The sequence below is a fragment of the Sinocyclocheilus grahami genome, unplaced genomic scaffold (assembly GCF_001515645.1).
Source record: "Sinocyclocheilus grahami isolate Dianchi unplaced genomic scaffold, SAMN03320097.WGS_v1.1 scaffold875.1, whole genome shotgun sequence".
In the NCBI taxonomy this organism is placed as follows: Eukaryota; Metazoa; Chordata; class Actinopteri; order Cypriniformes; family Cyprinidae; genus Sinocyclocheilus; species Sinocyclocheilus grahami.
The window spans coordinates 232744-253700 of NW_015506054.1; the positions used below are offsets into that span (position 1 = coordinate 232744).

Below are 20957 nucleotides of genomic sequence, written 5' to 3' on the forward strand. Positions count from 1 at the left end.
TCTGCGTCTGTGCACTGATATCCAAACACATGCACAAAACAAACCGGCACAACACATGAGCACATGCATCAGCCGCTGGACTGAGATCTCTCTAATGCACATGCATCTGTGATAATGATAAACACACAGACATACAGGATAGAGTGGTTGTTTGATCAAGGCTGAATAATTGTGCTTTTGATGTTTTTAGTGCAAAAAGTGATGTTCTTCCTCAGTATTTTTCTCTTGTTTATTAAAACAAATATCTGAAATTCTTAATTCAAGATACATTTACTTGAAAAGCAAAGTGACTTAAGATATTAAGCATTGTTTTCTGAGAAACTGATCAAAATTAAGTGAGTTTATGCTTAAAACAAGAAAAAAAACCTTATGTTGTTTTGCATCGAAATGTATCTTGATTTAAGAATATTTCAATATTCGTACTGGAATACAAAAATACTAAGAAAATCACTTTTTGTATTGTATAGTTTGTTAGGATATGACAATATTTGGTTTGAGATATAAATATTTGAAAATCTGGAATCTGAGGGTGCAAAAAAATCTAAATATTGAGAAAATCATCTTTAAAGTTGTCCAAATGAAGTTCTTACTGAAGATCATGTGACACTGAAGACTGGAGGAATGATGCTGAAAATTCAGCTGCGCATCACAGAAATAAAATAAAAGTTTTCAAATAGAAATCCAGTATTTTAAATTGTAATGTTTCACAATATTACAGTGTTTACGATATTTTTATATTTATTATAAAACTTATTTGTACTTTTTTCTGTTTTTAATCAATTTAATGCATTCTTTCGATTTTGTTTACAGAAATAGGTAGATTAAATTGACACCATTGAATTTAAGTCAGTTTCCGATGCAGAAAAAAAATTAATAAATAAGATAAGTATTTGTGACTTATTTCGCACTTCTGACTTTTTTTTCTTGCAACTCTAAGAAAAGTTAGAATTCAGATGTACACAAAAAGAAAAAAGTCGGAATTGTGAGAGAAAGTTTTAAAATTACCTTTATTATTATTATTATTCATGGTGGAAAAAAAACATAATTGCAAGATTTAAACTCAGAATTCTGAACTGAAAAGTCTGTGAAACTGTGAACTTGCATTTTTTATGTTTTTATTCTGTGGTGGAAACATGCTTCCATAATATACTGTACGTACTTTAGGCATTCAGAAAAAGTTTTTCTGCTGTATCACTGATTGTCTACTGAAAGTGCTCACAGAGCATCCTAAAGACGACCCGAGTGCCTGACCTCTGTCCTTTAAGGCAGTATTCTGTCCACGTACTGCGGTGTTCCTGTCATTTCCACGCTTCTCCTCCTCTTTCCATCATCTCTGGGTTTGATTGACACCCAACAGCCCTTCTGCGCCGATGACTTCAGCGTCTCTCTGCTGATCTGCCAGCTGCTGATGTCACGGCTCAGTTTCACGCTGGGATTTCCGCTCCGTTTAGCGGGATGAAGGACGCTGGCGGGTGAGACGGGTTATGGCCAGCCTGTGCATCCCACGGGAGCTGTCCCGCTGCTGGAGGGTTATTTGGGGAAGGGTCCAGTGCATCCATGGTTATGTCCCAGTTTACTTTCATAACCCACTAGAAGTTCGCTGGTGATGGTAAAGTTCACACTTCTGAGTTTGTGTTACATCAAAGGAGATGACAGCATTTGCAATGCTTGTGCTGTTTTACCCCATTTGTGTGCTTAGAGAGATTGTCTGGATATTCATTGTTTGTGTAACGGAAATCTGGCTTACCCGACCCTTGCCTGTTGTACGATTTTGATTCTAGATTCTCCCTCTGAACTTGATGTTTCTTTGTAAATATTTATTGTGAATATTATACATAGTTATTGGGAAAGTAAGGAGTCAGACGCCATCTATTGTTTTTGTAACGTTTGGATCTGTGTTCTTGGATTAGGTAGTTAGGTTAGAGAATTGTATTTTATTTTAGTTTCTTTACTTCGGATAGGTAATTTAGAGGGTTTAATATTAAGAACGTTTTGTTTATTAGTTTGGCACCGTCGGCTCCCGAAAGTGAATTCCCAAATAAATATTAAAAAAAGAAGTTGATTGTTCACGCTTGGGTTTTTTTGTTTTTGTTTCATGTTGCGCTCTACCCCTAGACGGGGCGTAACAATACTATAGACCCATTTAATCATGTAGCATGTAGCTAAATTGTTACTTTTAATTAATTATTATAGTTTATATTATAAATAATTTATTATTAATGTAATTAATATAAGATACATTAATATATAAATATATTAATTAATATAAGATACATACTTATTCTCTCTCTCTATATAATATATTTTAATTAATAATTATATATTATAATTTTACATGTTTAATTCATTATTTACATTTTTATTATGTATTATATTTAAATGTAATATAGATAAAATATATATTAATTAAATGCAGTAAATAATATAATAATTTAATTATACATGCATACAAACGCACATATATATATATAATATATTTAGCTTTATTAAATTAATCTAAATGCAACTGTTGTGAATATATATTCAATATGCTGGGCAAATCAGCTAATTAATATTCATGAGCCTATATTCTGCCCCCTTTAAAAACTTTTCAACTTATTCTCTCTCTCTCTTTCTGTGTCACTTCTATCTCTTTTGGTTTTCAGTGATAAGGGAACTATTAGTCAAATGTTCGCCCACATGCGTAGGAAAAGGAAGTTGCCTCTTCAACATCAAAGAGCCGTTGCACGCTGAAGGGACAGCTTCATGAACTCATGCACGTGTGTTATTTGAATGTGAAGCTGATGCTTTCCATTGGCTATTGCTGTATTCAGATAGAAGAAGAGTGGCTTCATTTGATTCCACTTTGTCAGTCACGTGTAGCAGATTGTGCATTATCAATCACACTTGTTGAATGCGTGTACATTAAATGTGCTTACATTTCTAAAACGATGCCATCATACTCTTGACAGGACTGAAATCACAAAATAAATATCCAGGAAACATTTGCTTGACCTCTGGGAAAACGAGTCTCATCGGCTGAGAGATTTACTGAGCAGATGCTGTGGTGGATCTGTCCCGTTTGCCTGTTTTACATCTGAATCTCTCTCTCTCTGTCTGTCTCTCTGCAGTCTCACCCGCTGTCTCTGTGTAACACCAGCGAAGATGACCGTCAGGAGACCATCTTCATCAGCATCGTCAAACTCGAGAGTCCAGAGAGCAAAGTGCCGCAGTGCCAGCCGCTGCTGGATAAAGTAAGACTGATGGGAAACTCACACACACACATATGAGCACTCTGTGATTTATTGAAGCTCACTTATAATGTTTGTCCAGGTTTTGTGCATCAGAAACACTCATAATGTTTTTTCTCTTAAACATTTTCTGGCAATGCTTGTGCTGTTTTACCCCATTTGTGTGCTTAGAGAGATTGTCTGGATATTCATTGTTTGTGTAACGGAAATCTGGCTTACCCGACCCTTGCCTGTTGTACGATTTTGATTCTAGATTCTCCCTCTGAACTTGATGTTTCTTTGTAAATATTTATTGTGAATATTATACATAGTTATTGGGAAAGTAAGGAGTCAGACGCCATCTTTTGTTTTTGTAACGTTTGGATCTGTGTTCTTGGATTAGGTAGTTAGGTTAGAGAATTGTATTTTATTTTAGTTTCTTTACTTCGGATAGGTAATTTAGAGGGTTTAATATTAAGAACGTTTTGTTTATTAGTTTGGCACCGTCGGCTCCCGAAAGTGAATTCCCAAATAAATATTAAAAAAAGAAGTTGATTGTTCACGCTTGGGTTTTTTTGTTTTTGTTTCATGTTGCGCTCTACCCCTAGACGGGGCGTAACAATACTATAGACCCATTTAATCATGTAGCATGTAGCTAAATTGTTACTTTTAATTAATTATTATAGTTTATATTATAAATAATTTATTATTAATGTAATTAATATAAGATACATTAATATATAAATATATTAATTAATATAAGATACATACTTATTCTCTCTCTCTATATAATATATTTTAATTAATAATTATATATTATAATTTTACATGTTTAATTCATTATTTACATTTTTATTATGTATTATATTTAAATGTAATATAGATAAAATATATATTAATTAAATGCAGTAAATAATATAATAATTTAATTATACATGCATACAAACGCACATATATATATATAATATATTTAGCTTTATTAAATTAATCTAAATGCAACTGTTGTGAATATATATTCAATATGCTGGGCAAATCAGCTAATTAATATTCATGAGCCTATATTCTGCCCCCTTTAAAAACTTTTCAACTTATTCTCTCTCTCTCTTTCTGTGTCACTTCTATCTCTTTTGGTTTTCAGTGATAAGGGAACTATTAGTCAAATGTTCGCCCACATGCGTAGGAAAAGGAAGTTGCCTCTTCAACATCAAAGAGCCGTTGCACGCTGAAGGGACAGCTTCATGAACTCATGCACGTGTGTTATTTGAATGTGAAGCTGATGCTTTCCATTGGCTATTGCTGTATTCAGATAGAAGAAGAGTGGCTTCATTTGATTCCACTTTGTCAGTCACGTGTAGCAGATTGTGCATTATCAATCACACTTGTTGAATGCGTGTACATTAAATGTGCTTACATTTCTAAAACGATGCCATCATACACTTGACAGGACTGAAATCACAAAATAAATATCCAGGAAACATTTGCTTGACCTCTGGGAAAACGAGTCTCATCGGCTGAGAGATTTACTGAGCAGATGCTGTGGTGGATCTGTCCCGTTTGCCTGTTTTACATCTGAATCTCTCTCTCTCTGTCTGTCTCTCTGCAGTCTCACCCGCTGTCTCTGTGTAACACCAGCGAAGATGACCGTCAGGAGACCATCTTCATCAGCATCGTCAAACTCGAGAGTCCAGAGAGCAAAGTGCCGCAGTGCCAGCCGCTGCTGGATAAAGTAAGACTGATGGGAAACTCACACACACACATATGAGCACTCTGTGATTTATTGAAGCTCACTTATAATGTTTGTCCAGGTTTTGTGCATCAGAAACACTCATAATGTTTTTTCTCTTAAACATTTTCTGACCCTTGAATGAAACGGGCTGTTTGAGTCTTGTATTGTATATGTAAATGAGCTCTGCTGTGATTGGCTGCAGGTCAAGTTGCTGTCATTTAATATGTAAATGTGGGAGTTGTGTGTCAATCGGTGTTATTTTAGTGTTATGTACTATTATAGTATTCTTTTTTTTAAAGAATTTAAGATTTTAGTTTTCATTGTAATTTTAGTTTATTTTATGTGCTTTTAATATTTTTATTAGTCTTAGTTTTTAAATATTTCTATTTCAGTTTTAGTCATTTTAGCACTTCACGTGTAAGTGTTTCATCTTATTTATTTAATTGCAATTAATGAAAACAATTTTAATAGTCTTCATTTTAGTTAAAAGTAACAACACTGATGTTAATCTGCTTATGATTGTGATTGTCATAATTCTTCAAATGTTTTTGCAGCTTTGTTGTTTTAGTATTATTTATATACTACTATATAGTACTATTATAGTATAGTTAGCATTTGTTTTCATGTTTTCACTTTTCATTTTAATTGTAGGTTAGGTAATTTTATTATGTGCTTTTGTTATTTGTTAGTTTTTTATTTCTATTTAGCGTTCATTTATATCTGATTTAGTTTTAGTAATTTTAGTACTTCAAGGTAAACGTATTATTCATTATTATTAAGTTTTTCATATAATATTTCAATTTATTTCAACGAAAACATTTTAATAGTTTTAGATTTAGTTAACAATAACAACACTGATGTTAATAAGCTTATGATTATGACATCACAATTCTGAACAATGCTTTTGCAACTTAAACCTGAGTTAATCAGTGTTATTTTAATATAATTTATATACTTTATATTATTTATTAATAATATATTCGCATTTATTTTTATATTTTCAGTTTTCGTCTTAGTTGTACTTTGTATAAGTAATTTTGTTGTTCTTTTATTTGTATTGTTTTTTTAGTTCTGTTTAATTTTAATACCGATTATCGATTTTATACCGATTTTAGCTTTAGCAAATTTTAGTTCTTCAACTTCAACTTTATTTTATTTCATTTAGCTGTCAAGGCAACATTTCTCATTTTTATTGATTGATTTTTAATTTTTTTAAGTGCAAGTTTTTCCTCTGTTTATTTTATTCAGCTTTATTTTAGTTAACAAAAATGCTTTCCAATAGTTTTGCAAAAATGCTTTCCAATAGTTTTAGTTAATGAGCTTATGGTTGTGATGTTATAATTTTGAACGAGATGTTTTTTTGTTTTTTATTTTGGGTCCAAAACTCTTAAGCAGTTTGTTATTGCAAGTATTTACAACTCTACCCCTGCAGTGTGGGATAAACTTGTAGTGTACTTGTGTAGGATATGTTTCTGATCTAAGTTTCAGTAAGTTGTCTGGATGGAGCTTGTGTTGTGAATTTATGAGTATGTGATGTGAGACAGAGAGAGGCAGATCGCTGGCCTCCTCAGAGCCTCATGCACTCGTGGCACAGCTAAAATTAGCTGGACGAGTGAGCAGGTCAGCAGTGTGAGGGAGTCTGTGAAAGTGCAGGAGGTGCAGGACACACCAGCAGGAGGCTCTGAGCTTTGGGCCGTTTCCTCAGGACTCTGGCGCTGGATGTGAGAGATGTCAGATGCTGCTGTCACACACTGAAAACCTCAAACCGTCTGTTCCAAACTCGACTGCGCTGCTTCTGCAGAATTCACTATTGAAGAATCGACTCCTTTTCAGTGAGAATTTGAATTCAGTTGGCCAGAACACAAAGAATTTGAATTGGAATGACAGGCAGCAGAATTTGTCTGTCTGTCTATCGTTCTATCTATCGTTTGATCTATCTATCTGGTATGGGCAGGCGTATGTTATGGACATTGAAATTTGCCATTTTTCATCCTGTTTGCTGCCTCATGTCTAGACCTGATGTGTGGGGTTTTTATAACTGAATCTCTTTTCTATTGAAACTTTCAGTACTGAATGAAATATATTTAAATTGACATTTCCCTCGGCTTATCCACTAAGGATTCATATGATGTTGCCTCTCATTTTGACCCAGTGGAGGTTTGTGAGTTCTCTAGTGATGTTGCTAAATGTTGTCTAGGTAGGCAGCTGACGGTTCAGATCAGAGCTGAAGGGATTTTCAGGGTTTAATATGGTTCTGCATGTGAACGTCATGCCGTCTGCACCAATCACACACAACCAGACAGTCTCAAGTTAATCAGAGTTAATAACCCGTCTGAGAAAACCGCACACAGTCCTGCTTCCATTCTTCGCTTTTAGCGCCTATTTATGCCTCTTTCTTGGTAGCCACGTTGGCCTGGACAGATTACTGCTGCGGATCCAGCTTTGTTTAGTGAACATCTGAAGGACTCTTAAGAAAACAAAGCCTTGTATTCCAGTGGTTCTGGATGGGCTCTCAGTAAGCTGGCGGTATAAATACCCTGAAGACCAGGCTGAAGTGAGGGGTTTTGGTTGTCTGATGGTTGTGAATGTTTAGTTTGTGTGTACACACATCATCTCACTGTTTACATCATATCGTGTTTCCCAACAGTGCAGCAGTCTTATTTCATTCTTTGAGATGCTATTATAGTTTTTATTCATAATTACCGTATTGGCCCGAATATAAGACGACCCTGATTATAAGATGACCCCCCTTTTTCCAGATGTACCTTTTGGAAAAAGGCTTTTAAAAAATTTTGTTTGTTTTTTCGCAGTAAAACACATTTTGTCTTCAATTATTTTCATATTGCATATTTTTCCTATTTTAATTGTTGTTTTGAAAGTATGGTTAAAAACTGGTAAAATGTACCAACAATCACATTTAAAAAATATACACTTTTTGATATACCATTAAAAAAAAAAAACAGGTAGCCCATCTGAATTAGGACATTTAGGCTATCCATCTAACAGTAGCCTACCAACATAGTCTTCAAATCTGGGTACTGTCTTACGTTTTAAAATCACAAAGAGAGTTTGGTCCCATCAGGCTAACGTGACGGTCACGACTCATGCAGCTGTAAGCTTTTCTTATTCTTTTATTTTTACTCGCAATCTTTACAACACACATTACATTATGTATTTCATGGCACACCTGTTTTATGCGTATTTGGCGCCACCTATTGTTGTGGGTGTATTATTGACATGTCAAAGTCTAGTCCCTGAATATAAGACGACCGCGTTTTTAGTGACGTGACATGACATGTGGCCAAGTATGGTGACCCATACTCGGAATTAGTGCTCTGCATTTATCCCATCCAAAGTGCGCACACACACAGCAGTGAACACACACACACACCGTGAACACACACCCGGAGCAGTGGGCAGCCATTTTTGCTGTGGCGCCCGGGGAGCAGTTGGGGGTTCGGTGCCTTGCTCAAGGGCACCTCAGTCGTGGTATTGAAGGTGGGAGAGAGCGCTGTACATTCACTCCCCCCACCTACAATCCCTGCTGGTACGTGACTTGAACCCACAACCTTTGGGTTATGAGTCCAACTCTCTAACCATTAGGCCACGACTTCCCCAAAATGTCAAAGTGGAGACGCCGGGGATCGAACCCGGGACCTCATACACCTTTTTCAGATGTATTTCCAAGAAAAAAACATCATCTTATATTCGGGTCAATACGGTACTTTTTATTTAGCATTTTAATTTTAAAGTTTTAGTCATTGTTTTGCCATTTGTATTAGTTTTTTAAGGTATTATATGTGTGTGTGTGTGTGTGTGTGTGTGTGTGTGTGTGTATATATAATCAAGTTAAACTAAGTGAAAATAAGGGGAATTTTTTTTTATTTAAAATATATATATTTTTAGAAATAGTCTTATTTATAGTTTTTACTTATATTTTATATATGAAAGTGAAGTGAAAGTGAACTGCCCCCTATCATGTATAACATGTCAAGCTCCCAAAAGGCTTTTGACAAAAAAGCACCATAAAAGTTCATATGGTTTTTGAGATTTAGTTTATTTAAATATATTAATAGTAATTTATTCATTTAAATACTCTTTTGGTTTATATGCTTGATGTCATGTGTTTTTTTTTTTTTTTTACTTATTAATTTATATTAGAATTTATTTTAATAATAATAATAATTAAAGGTGTAATAGGTGATTGTCTTCAGAAACATTTTTTGTTATGCTGGTTGAAAGTCTCTTCACATCCCGATAGCAATCATTAAGTTAAGTGGTCTAAATGTATTTATCTTTATTTATATATTCTGTGGAAGGCGTAGGACCAAGAAATGTTCGTCCAATCACGTTCCGAGCATTTTAATAAGCTTTCCTACCTGCCTGTCAACTTATGTATCTACATACCTGTGAGTGAGCATATATGCATTCAGGGGGCGTGGCTTTGGACGGCGATTGCAGGGAGGGTGGGACATTCGCTTTCAGTGCTATCAGGCTAAAGTTAGCATTTTCCAAGATCTCCTATTGCGCCTTTAAGGGTGCTCCGATTGATTGGCTACTGATTTCTATCGGCCGATAATGGCTTTGGGAACTTTGATCGACGGTCTCTATAAAGGCCGATCTCATAAACCGATCTCAAGCTGACGACGCGCCTGCCGTGAGAGGTTTATGGCAGCAGCGTCTCAATCTCTGTCCGACGCGGGTAATTTGAAAACTTTCTGCGAGACGTAATTTCACAAACAGTGTGCGTGAATCTCTCTTTCCCTCTCTAAATGCACAAATGGCTTCAAATCACCACATCGACACAATAAGCGAGCTTCACAGTTCACACAGGAATTGTCACTTGCACAATCGAGGCAGTGTTGCATCGTCACTAAAGTTTATAATTTTAATTTCTTTTTAATTCTTGCCCGTGTTCAGCACCATTCAACACTTGCACACTCTCCTAGAAACAGTGCGCTCATGCAAACTCAAAGCGCGCACACATAACGCCAGGTTCACACATACTCTTGCTTATATTTTTTGCGTTTAAACACGTCTATGAAAGATTACTGTATTACCGTACTGCTTAAAAAGAGAATCACAATGCTCAAGAAGCATTTTCAGTAACAACGTTTGGATTTGAAATCAAAATGGATAAATGTTGTGTTTGTGGTAAACAGTCACGGATCAGTAGCGGACTCCTGTGTGAAAGCACAATGAGTCCGTGCTGCTTCTGCACAGCTTACGTACCGTACATGGACTGCATACGCATTGGAAATGGAGTATGTGTGAAACTGGCATGAGTCCGCCTCACATACAGCTCATAAAATCAGGCTTGTGTTGTGTGTAAGCTCTTGTGGAGCAATCACCCCATTGTAAAAACAAAAATGCACTGCATGATTAAACATTTAGGTGAGATAATGATATAAAAAAAAGCTCCCCTCCACCCCTTAAATTTAAAAAATCCCCCCACAAGAGTCACCTAAGAGGGGAATTCCCCCCCATTTTCAAAAAATAATTTCAGGCCCTGAATGTATGTCTGTAAAAATCCTGACGAGCATCACTATAAATAAATCTACATGATAAAAAGAAGGCTTCAAAAAGATCGCTATCGGTGATCGGTATCAGCAGATACTGCTTCCTGTGATTGACAGTCGGTGTTCTGGCCAAAAAATCCTGATCGGAGCACCCTTACTAATGATAATAATAGTATGACAAATAGATGGGGAAAAAGTTTTTAAAAATTAGTTTTTTTACATTTGATTAGTTTATTTATTTATTTTATAATTTTATAACTGTCAAGCTCCAAAAAATAAATTAATAATTTAATACTATTTATTTAAATATCCTTTTAGTTTACTTCTTGATTTTATGCTTGTTTATCTTACATCTTCATTTTTTGTTATATAGTATTTTGGAATTATAATTTTTATTAGAGTTAGATTATTTTAATATATTAGTAATACACCAGCTGGGAAAAAAGATTTTTTTTAATATTATTTATTAGTTTCCTTTCAGTCGGTCACTCTCAATGTCACGTCGGTGACCGACGAATTGGGATCTCGCTTAGAGAGACCAATCTACTTCGAGTGTAAACTAAACGAGCCAATGCACATTGGCATGCGATAATTGCATCCAGCTGCCGCTGATCACAGCGTGAGCATAAAAAGGCAGCTGGTGCAATGCATACCAGCTATTCGCTTCAGCGCCTAGCGACAACATCGTTCTGCTCCTACCAACTGCTTCGTGTGTGACGAGTTTAACGTGCTCTAGGGAGCTTCTTGTGTTGGCGAACGGTGCTTCAGCTTCAGGCTGCACTACCCCCTGTCGTGCTGCAAGCAGCCATCTCCCCTGTGCGTCTCAGCACGTAAAAGAGTATTTCCCTGAAAGAGCCTTTTTCTCTAAAAGAGCTTACACGGGTGCGTCTTTGTAAAGATGACGGATCGTCTTTCACCTGTGCGTTTCTGGATGCAGTCATTACCTGGTGCCGGTGATGGTCACGATCGCTGCCTCACATGTCTGGGCATTAAACACGCTGAGGTGGCGTTCACGGAGGAGTCATGTTCTCATTGCGGGAAGATGACCATCTCGGAGCTGTGGGCCAGGCTCCATTTCCTCCAGGGGGGTGGAGCTCCGTTGTCTCTGCCGCGATCTAGTGTTCGTCCTGGCAGCAGCCAGGCGAGGACTACTTCGGGCAGTAGCATGGGCGGTCTGATCGTTACAGTGGTGGCAAACCCCTCAGGGAACCAATCCTCGGGGGACCATCGCTCCTCTAGCACTTCGCAACCAATCGAGCTGCCAAAGGAACGTGCTGAGCCCTCTTCAAAGAGCGAACCAACAGTATCCTTCGGTGCTCCTCCCGACGACCGGATGTCGATCACTGCATCGGATGGAGAGCTCTCTGGAGAGGAAGATTTGGCTGCGCTGCCGCCGTCTTGGATGGTGGCAAGGCCTGAATCGGATCCGGATATGTCGGCTATGCTTTCCCAGGCCACCGAGAAGCTAGGGCTCGACTAGAATCCTCCACCGCATCCTGAGCCCTTGAGGTTGGACGATTCATTTCTCGGGGTGGCTCACGCTGGTTCTAAGCGCCCAGCCCCGGCGCCTTTCCTCCCGGAGGTGCATGAGGAGCTCACCAGGTCATGGACGGCACCTTTTACTACCAGAAACCGACCTGCTGGTTCCTTCTCCCTCACCACCCTCGACGGGGGTGCAGCTAGGGGGTATACGGCAATCCCCCTGTGGTGCAGTCAGTAGCGATGCAGTTGTGTCCTAAGACTGCCTCCTCCTGGCAGTGAAACACATCGCTCCCCTCCCCGGCCTGTAGGCATTCGTCTGGTCTGACCGGTGGTGCTTATACGGCTTGTGGAGAAGCTGCCTCCACCTTACATGCTAGACCAAGGCACTGAAGGACCTGCACGAGGGTGGTCACCATCCGGAAGTTCTGAAAGAGCTCCGAACCGCCACTGACTTCGTGCTCCGAGCGACGAAGGTCACTGCGAGTTCTCTGAGTCATGCGATGTCCACACTTGTGGTCCAGAAGCGCCATCTCTGGCTGTGTCTGGCCGACATGAGGGATGCCGACAAGGTACGGTTCCTCAATGCCCCTGTGTCCCAGACCGGCCTCTTTGGCGACGTGGTCGAGAGCTTTGCCCAGCAATTCTCGGCTGCACAGAAGCAGACTGACGCGATTCGTCACATCCTGCCCTGGCGGGCAGCTGCTGCCTCCACCCATCCGCGTCCAGACCTCTGGAAACGTCATGTCTGGTCCCAAGACGGGTCGCGGAGGTTCTAGGTGACCTATCCCAGGAGGTAATTGACACCATCACTTCGGCGAGAGTGCTTACACCTTGAAGTGGAACCTGTTCGTCATGTCTGGTCCCTGGATGGGACGCGGAGGTTCTAGGTGACCTATCCCAGGAGGTAGTTGACACCATCACTTCAGAAACAGCGCATCGGATGGAGAGCTCTCTGGAGAGGAAGATTTGGCTGCGCTGCCGCCGTCTTGGATGGTGGCAAGGCCTGAATCGGATCCGGATATGTCGGCTATGCTTTCCCAGGCCACCGAGAAGCTAGGGCTCGACTAGAATCCTCCACCGCATCCTGAGCCCTTGAGGTTGGACGATTCATTTCTCGGGGTGGCTCACGCTGGTTCTAAGCGCCCAGCCCCGGCGCCTTTCCTCCCGGAGGTGCATGAGGAGCTCACCAGGTCATGGACGGCACCTTTTACTACCAGAAACCGACCTGCTGGTTCCTTCTCCCTCACCACCCTCGACGGGGGTGCAGCTAGGGGGTATACGGCAATCCCCCTGTGGTGCAGTCAGTAGCGATGCAGTTGTGTCCTAAGACTGCCTCCTCCTGGCAGTGAAACACATCGCTCCCCTCCCCGGCCTGTAGGCATTCGTCTGGTCTGACCGGTGGTGCTTATACGGCTTGTGGAGAAGCTGCCTCCACCTTACATGCTAGACCAAGGCACTGAAGGACCTGCACGAGGGTGGTCACCATCCGGAAGTTCTGAAAGAGCTCCGAACCGCCACTGACTTCGTGCTCCGAGCGACGAAGGTCACTGCGAGTTCTCTGAGTCATGCGATGTCCACACTTGTGGTCCAGAAGCGCCATCTCTGGCTGTGTCTGGCCGACATGAGGGATGCCGACAAGGTACGGTTCCTCAATGCCCCTGTGTCCCAGACCGGCCTCTTTGGCGACGTGGTCGAGAGCTTTGCCCAGCAATTCTCGGCTGCACAGAAGCAGACTGACGCGATTCGTCACATCCTGCCCTGGCGGGCAGCTGCTGCCTCCACCCATCCGCGTCCAGACCTCTGGAAACGTCATGTCTGGTCCCAAGACGGGTCGCGGAGGTTCTAGGTGACCTATCCCAGGAGGTAATTGACACCATCACTTCGGCGAGAGTGCTTACACCTTGAAGTGGAACCTGTTCGTCATGTCTGGTCCCTGGATGGGACGCGGAGGTTCTAGGTGACCTATCCCAGGAGGTAGTTGACACCATCACTTCAGAAACAGCGCTTATGCCTTGAAGTGGAACCTGTTTGTCGAGTGGTGTTCTTCTCATGAGAAGACCCCCGGAAATTCCCGATCAGGGTCGTGCTTTCCTTTTTGCAGCAAGGGTTGGAGCGAAGACTGTTTCCCTCCACCCTTAAAGTCTATGTCGCTGTGATTGCTGCTAACCAATGACACTGTGGAAGGGAAGTCGCTAGGGAAGCATGACTTGGTCATCAGGTTCCTTAGGGGGGCGAGAAGGTTAAATCCTCCCCGGCCCCCCTCTATACCCTCTTGGGACCTGTCTCTAGCACTACAGCAGGGCCCATTTATGCCTTTGCAGTCAGTTGAGCTAAAGTTTCTTTCAATGAAAACTTTGCTCCTGCTTGCACTGGCCTCTATCAAGAGGGTAGGGGACCTGCACGCATTTTCGGTCGACGATTCGTGCCTAGAGTTTGGGCCGGCTGACTCCCAGGTAATCCTGAGGCCCTGGCCCGGCTATGTGCCCAAGGTTCCTGCTACCCCCTTCAGGGATCAGGTAGTGAACCTGCCAGCGCTGCCCCCCGAGGAGGCAGACCCAGCCCTAGCTTTGCTTTGTCCCGTCCGAGCCTTGAGATGGTACATAGACTGGACACAAAGCTTTATGACCTCAGACCAGCTCTTTGTCTGTTACAGAGGCCGGCAGAAAAGGAAGGCCGTCTCAAAGCAGAGGATGGCCCACTGGATTGTGGATGCCATCACCCTGGCTTATCAAGCACAGGGTGTGCCCTGCCCACTCAGGTTGCGAGCTTACTCTACTAGAAGTGTTGCATCCTCCTGGGCACTGGCTCGTGGCACCTCGCTGACAGATATTTGTAGAGCTGCAGGCTGGGTGACCCCCAACACGTTTGCTAGATTCTATAGCCTTCGTGTGGAGCCGGTATCCTTCTGTGTTCTCACCTCAAATGGGTAGAGGCACTGACAGGCCCTGGTTTAGTGTCGGCTTGTTAAAACTGCTCCAGAGTGTCCATACTGTAGGCCTTGTCAAGCTCCTCCGTCCCCTCGGCAGCCAGACGTGGCGGAACATCCGAATCCTTGAGATCCGGTAGATGGCTGGGTTTCATATGTAGAGACCTAAGTGATCCCATATGTGTAAAGTCCACGGTATAGCCTCAGAGCCTGTGTTTCCCCGGCAGACCTCTGCCATTCCAAGATTAGTTATAATCACCTTGAATCTTCCATATGCACCTAAACGGTTATTCAAATGTGTAAGTGCTTCCGAAACCACCTTCAGGAAGGATGGGGCTTTTCCACGTGGTACGGGTACGTTTTCCCAGTGCTATAAATCTCATTGAGTGGGTAGTGCTACAACAACAGTGACTGGTCTTCTTGTTGCGAGCCCTGGCCTACACCAAAAAGGGGCACAGAAGGCTTGAACAGGACACTGGAAGGGGCAGCATCTGTGGCGCTTTGGTAGGGAACACACCGCCGTGATGTCGAGAGTGACCGACTGAAAAGGAACGTCTTGGTTACGTATGTAACCCTCGTTCCCCCTTGAATCTTCCATATGCACCTAAACGGTTATTCAAATGTGTAAGTGCTTCCGAAACCACCTTCAGGAAGGATGGGGCTTTTCCACGTGGTACGGGTACGTTTTCCCAGTGCTATAAATCTCATTGAGTGGGTAGTGCTACAACAACAGTGACTGGTCTTCTTGTTGCGAGCCCCGGCCAAAAAGGGGGTACAGGAGGCTCGCACAGGACACTGGAAGGGGCAGCATCTGTGGCGCTTTGGTAGGGAACACACCGCCGTGATGTCGAGAGTGACCGACTGAAAAGGAACGTCTTGGTTACGTATGTAACCCTCGTTCCCTGAAGGAGGGAACGGAGATGTCCCGTCGCCACGGCTACTTTACCACCGCTGAGTGGCCAGGTCACCGGGACAATTATCGCATGCCAATGTGCATTGGCTCATTTAGTTTACACTCTTAAGTAGATTGGTCTCTCTAAGCAAGATCCCAATTCGTTGGTCACCGATGTGACGTCTCCTTTCCCTCCTTCAGGGAACAAGGGTTACATACGTAACAGAGATGTTTTCTTTGTTTTATAATTTTATAACTGTCAAACTCCAAAAAGGACCAAAAACACCATAAAAGTCCATATGAACTGTATGTTTATTTGATGATTATTTAGTTTATTTTAATTTAATAAGAAGAATCTATTCATTTAAATATTATTTTAGTTCTCATCTTGAATTTAAGCATTTTAATTTATATTCAAGTTAGATTATTTTAATATATTAAAAAGAGAAAAATGTAAGCTAAGGTGTTTTTTATTAGTTGAGATAGTATGACGTATGAGTGCTGCCAACATTGCTGCAGAAGTTGAAGGGGTTGGGGGTCAGCCTGTCAGTGCTCAGACCATACGCCGCACACTGCATCAAGTTATTTTGAGGGGACAGAAAATTTACACTGTTATACAACCTGTACACTCACTATATTACATTGTAGCAAAGTGTCATTTCTTCAGTGTTGTCACATGAAAAGATATAATAAAATATTTACAAAAATGTGAGGGGTGTACTCACTTCTGTGAGATACTGTGTGTGTGTCTCTGAGACATGATTGAATATTGATACAGTGCACAAATATACATCATACACTGAATACTGTTTATAAACATTGTGTAACTGGATGCATTATACAATAACTGCTTTACAACATTTCAAAAAGTACTATTTTACAAGTTTTAAAAAATATATATTTTTTGCAATTAAATATATTTTTTATTCAAACTAAACTTCAAAAATATATATTTTTTTGATAAAAAAAAATAGTAGGTGTCATAAAACATGTTTGGGTTTTCAAGGCTAATATAATATTATTATTGTTATTATTTGTATTTAAAAAAAATAAACAGATGTCATTAAAACATGTCTGGGTCATATTTCACCACAAAAGAAATATTTAGCAAAAAAGACCTATATTAGCCTGTATTGAGTATTTATTTTATTTCTTTATTTGTTAATTAGTTAGTATTTCATTTTGAAATTTTTCTGCCAAATTGCCCATTTTTTTAAATTTTATTTTTAATTCATGATTATTATTATTATATGTTTGTGTAACAGTATGCATTATGCAATTGTTTTAAAAGGTTTTTTAAATAAGTTTTAATAAAAATACTTTAATTGTGTCTAATCTGAAATAATGCTTTGCTGCTGTCACATCGGAGCGTTGGGAATTCAGGAAGTGCAGATCGAGTTCTTTTTCTTCCAGTGAATTCTTGGCTTGTTCTGCTTTACATGCTTTAAGTTCCTTTAGCAGCTTTGAAGCTTGATCCAAATAGAAAAGAGACGCGTTTGTCCTGCATGAGAGTTGTTTTCCTCCATCTGTCGGATGTGTTTTTGTCACTTCAGGGACTGTACAGGGTCATATTCATATTTCAGATGCTCTAGGACATGTATATGTTCTCTTTCAAACACTTAACTGCGACTTTAAAGAGAATGGGTGTTTGTGTGAAGCGTGATGGATGCGCGCCGCATCCTCTATTACAGGGAGAGCTGCTGCTTCTCTCTTTCCTCAGAAAGTGCCAATATACTGTAAATGCTAAATTCTTATATATATATGGTTTATATAAATATTCTTAAATGTTTCTTGAGCAGCAAATCAGTATATCAGAATGATTTCTGAAGATCATGTGACACTGAAGACTGGAGGAATGATGCTGAAAATACAGCATTTATCACAGGAATAAATTACAGTTTACAATATATTCACATAGAAAACACTTATTTGAAATTGCAATAATATTTCACAGTTTCACCATTTTTGCTGTATTTTTGATCAAATAAATGCAGCCTTGGTGAGCAGAAGAGACTTCTTTTAAAAACAAAAAAAACTAATCTTAATTATTCCAACATTCCAAAATTTTTATACATAAATATATAATAATAATGTTTTATTTTTATAGCACCTTTCAAGAACCCAAGAACGCTTTACAAAATAATACAAGCAATTGGCAAAAAAGGGGGAAAAAAATACGAAGACAGTATATACATAAATATATATATACATCATTAATATTATATATTAGTGTCATTATTATTCATATTTGAAATTAAATTAGTTTTACTTTTAGTTTTTATGTTTTAGTAAGCTTGTGTTTTGTAATTTTTATTAGTTTAATATGTCTGTATAGTTTTTATTCATTTTAATTTCAATTTTAGTTTATTTTAGTACATGAAGATAAACTAAATGAAAATGTGAAATGTTGCCTTGGCAACTAGCTACATTTAAGTCTTTTTATATAGGCCTACTTGATTTTATTCCAGTTAACGTTTATTTTGTTTCATTAACAAATTCGTTTTTTTTTATTGTTTTAGTTAACTATAATAACCAGTATTCGAATATGAAAATAAATGAATCAGAGTTTCATATCTTTGTATTATTTGAATTACATGAAATCAAGATCCTTTAAACGTAATAAAAACTGTAATATCTGACTTTCCTCCTCGCTTTTCAGCTGTAAGTCAGACATTCACTATACACTAAAGAAAAGCATTTTTCTCGGGTGTGTTGCTGTTGCATTGTCTCTCTTTCCAGTGTTTTCATGGGCTGATGTTATCATGTGTGTGATAAAGAGAGAAGAATGAGCAGCTTTGTGTGCAGGGCGTCCCTCATCATCATCATCCTCAGAGAGAGAGAGAGAGAGTTTGATTGCAGATGGAATGCATTCATACGGCCGCACAGGAAGTGGGCGTGTCTGTCTTTTATGTAGTGGCTGTCAGGGTGTGTTCGCTTAGTTTGTGTGTTTGTGTGTTGCCCCATGCTGCTCTCTTTCACTCATACACGTCTTTGTGTGTGTGTGTGTGTGTGTGTGTGTGTGTTTTGGCCCATTTGTCGCTGGGTAACGGCTCACACAGTTGTTGTGGATTCCAGCGATGCATCTGTTGTGTTTGAAGCTCAAGGTCGCCCGGCGGGGCGATAACTCTTCTCTTGTTGTTACTATGACACACACTTTGTGGGATGTTCCCATTGGAACTGGTTCTTCTCACATGGATGAGAACACAAGAGCCTACATCTCCTCTTTGTGCAGCTGTGTTTGTGTTTGTGTGTGTGTGTGTGTGTGTGTGTGTGTGTGTTCTCCTTAAATGATGATTGGGAGAAGCTAAACTATTTTTTTTATTTTTAAAATAATTTTTACAATTATTATTAGTATTAATAAATAGTATCAAAAAGTTAAATAAATGAGAAAAAAAAAATCTAAAAATATTATTTAAAATAAAATACAATTATTAAAAATGTTTTACTTTTTTCTTTTATTAAAAATTCCTTTAAAAAATTTTACATTTATTAATTTATTATTTATTTTAAAAATTTGACAATTTGCTGATGCCGATTTGCTGCTCAAGAAATATTTCTTATTGTTATCAGTGTTAATAAATAGTCAAATTTAATTGTAAAAAATATTGTATTTTTTATAATTTAAAATATAATTTAAAAAATTGGATTTTAAAAAGTCACAAAAAATGTCCAAGTCATATTTCACTGCAAAATAAATATTTTGCATGAAGAAAATGATGCATTGACATTTGTTTTTTAGTATTATATTATAACATGACCAAATTTTCATTATTTTAATACATCCAGATGTTTTTTTTTTCTGAAGCCTGTGTTGATCTGTAATTAAACAAAACATTTACACACTTTCTTCATGCTCTGTTGCACTTTTTCAAGACATTCTGACTTTCAGAGTTGAATGTAGTGCAGAATAAACATATGTGTTCAGATTGGTTGTAATCACAGCATGTCACATTGAGCCACATTTTCACTTTTTACTGTTTCTGGAAACTTCCCACACATTCAGTGATGTAAATGAAGTAACGGGGTCATGCTCGGGTCACACGTCCAGTCGCTGTCTGATCCAGAGCTGGTTCTCAGACATGCAGCTCATGGTTCTGACTGACTCCATTAGAGATCTGCTCTTTTGAGTCAGTCTGAAGATGGTAGAGCACCAACAATAGCATGAAAGCAGATCAGATGACATTCCTGCCTCTGTGTTCCCTTCAGAACAAGCTCAAATCTCTCTCCTTTCTGTCACTTGAGTGTAAAGTGTGTGTGATAATCTGTCTTGAGATGAACAGGTGTTGGAGGAATAGAGAGCAAGAGTGACCACTCACTTTTGCACATTTATTTTCCCATCCATAGGTATTTAAAAACATACAGGTGCATCTCAATCAATTAGAATGTCGTGGAAAAGTTCATTTATTTCAGTAATTCAACTCAAATTGTGAAACTCGTATATTAAATAAATTCAATGCACACAGACTGAAGTAGTTTATTGAAGTTGAAGAGCTCTAATAAAGAGACTTCTAAACAGCAAATAGATGTATAGCAAATATATTGTGTTTGGATAGTTTATGTATGTTTTAATATTAATATATTGAAGTCTGAGGTCGATAAGATTTTTTAATGTGTTTGAAAGAAGTCTCTTCTGCTCATCAAGGTTGCATTTATTTGATCAAAAATACAGTAAAAACAGTAAAATTGTGAAATATTATTACAATTTAAAATAACTGTTTTCTATGTGACTATATGTTAAAATGTCATTTATTCCTGAGATGCGCAGCTGTATTTTCAGCATCATTACTCCAGTCTTCAGTGTCACATGATCTTCAGAAATCATTCTAATATGCTGATTTGCTGCTCAAGAAACATTTCTGATTATTATCAGTGTTGAAAACAGTTGTGCTGCACAATATTTTGTGGAAACCAGGATATATTTTATTTTTCAGGATTCACAGATGAATAGAAAGTTTAAAAGAACAGCATTTATTTGAAATAGAAATCAATTTTATGCATCCTTGATGAATAAAAATATTAATTTCTTTAAAAAAAAAAAAAAAGAAAAAAGTGATTTCTTGACCAGTCCACTCTTTAATGGAAAGTTCACCTAAAAATGACAAATCTTTCATGATTTACTTACACACACACACACACACTCTCTCTCTCTCTCTCTCTCTCTCTCTCTCTCTCTCCCTCTCTCTCTCTCTCTCTCTCTCACACA

General features: G+C 38.9%; 2 protein-coding genes across 2 annotated transcripts in view; both read left to right on the forward strand.

Moving 5' to 3' along the window:
- The window catches only part of LOC107563429 (E3 ubiquitin-protein ligase RNF43-like), an 85761-nt gene extending 82492 nt beyond the window's left edge, over window positions 1–3269 (forward strand). The window contains exon 2 of the mRNA XM_016248307.1: window positions 3111–3269. Coding sequence (XP_016103793.1) covers window positions 3111–3269 — 159 coding nt within the window. The remainder of the gene's footprint in view (window positions 1–3110) is intronic.
- Window positions 3270–11496: 8227 nt separating this feature from the next.
- Window positions 11497–20957, forward strand: part of LOC107563430 (E3 ubiquitin-protein ligase RNF43-like) — a 22606-nt gene continuing 13145 nt past the window's right edge. The window contains exon 1 of the mRNA XM_016248308.1: window positions 11497–11626. Within this exon, the coding sequence (XP_016103794.1) occupies window positions 11497–11626 (130 nt within the window). The remainder of the gene's footprint in view (window positions 11627–20957) is intronic.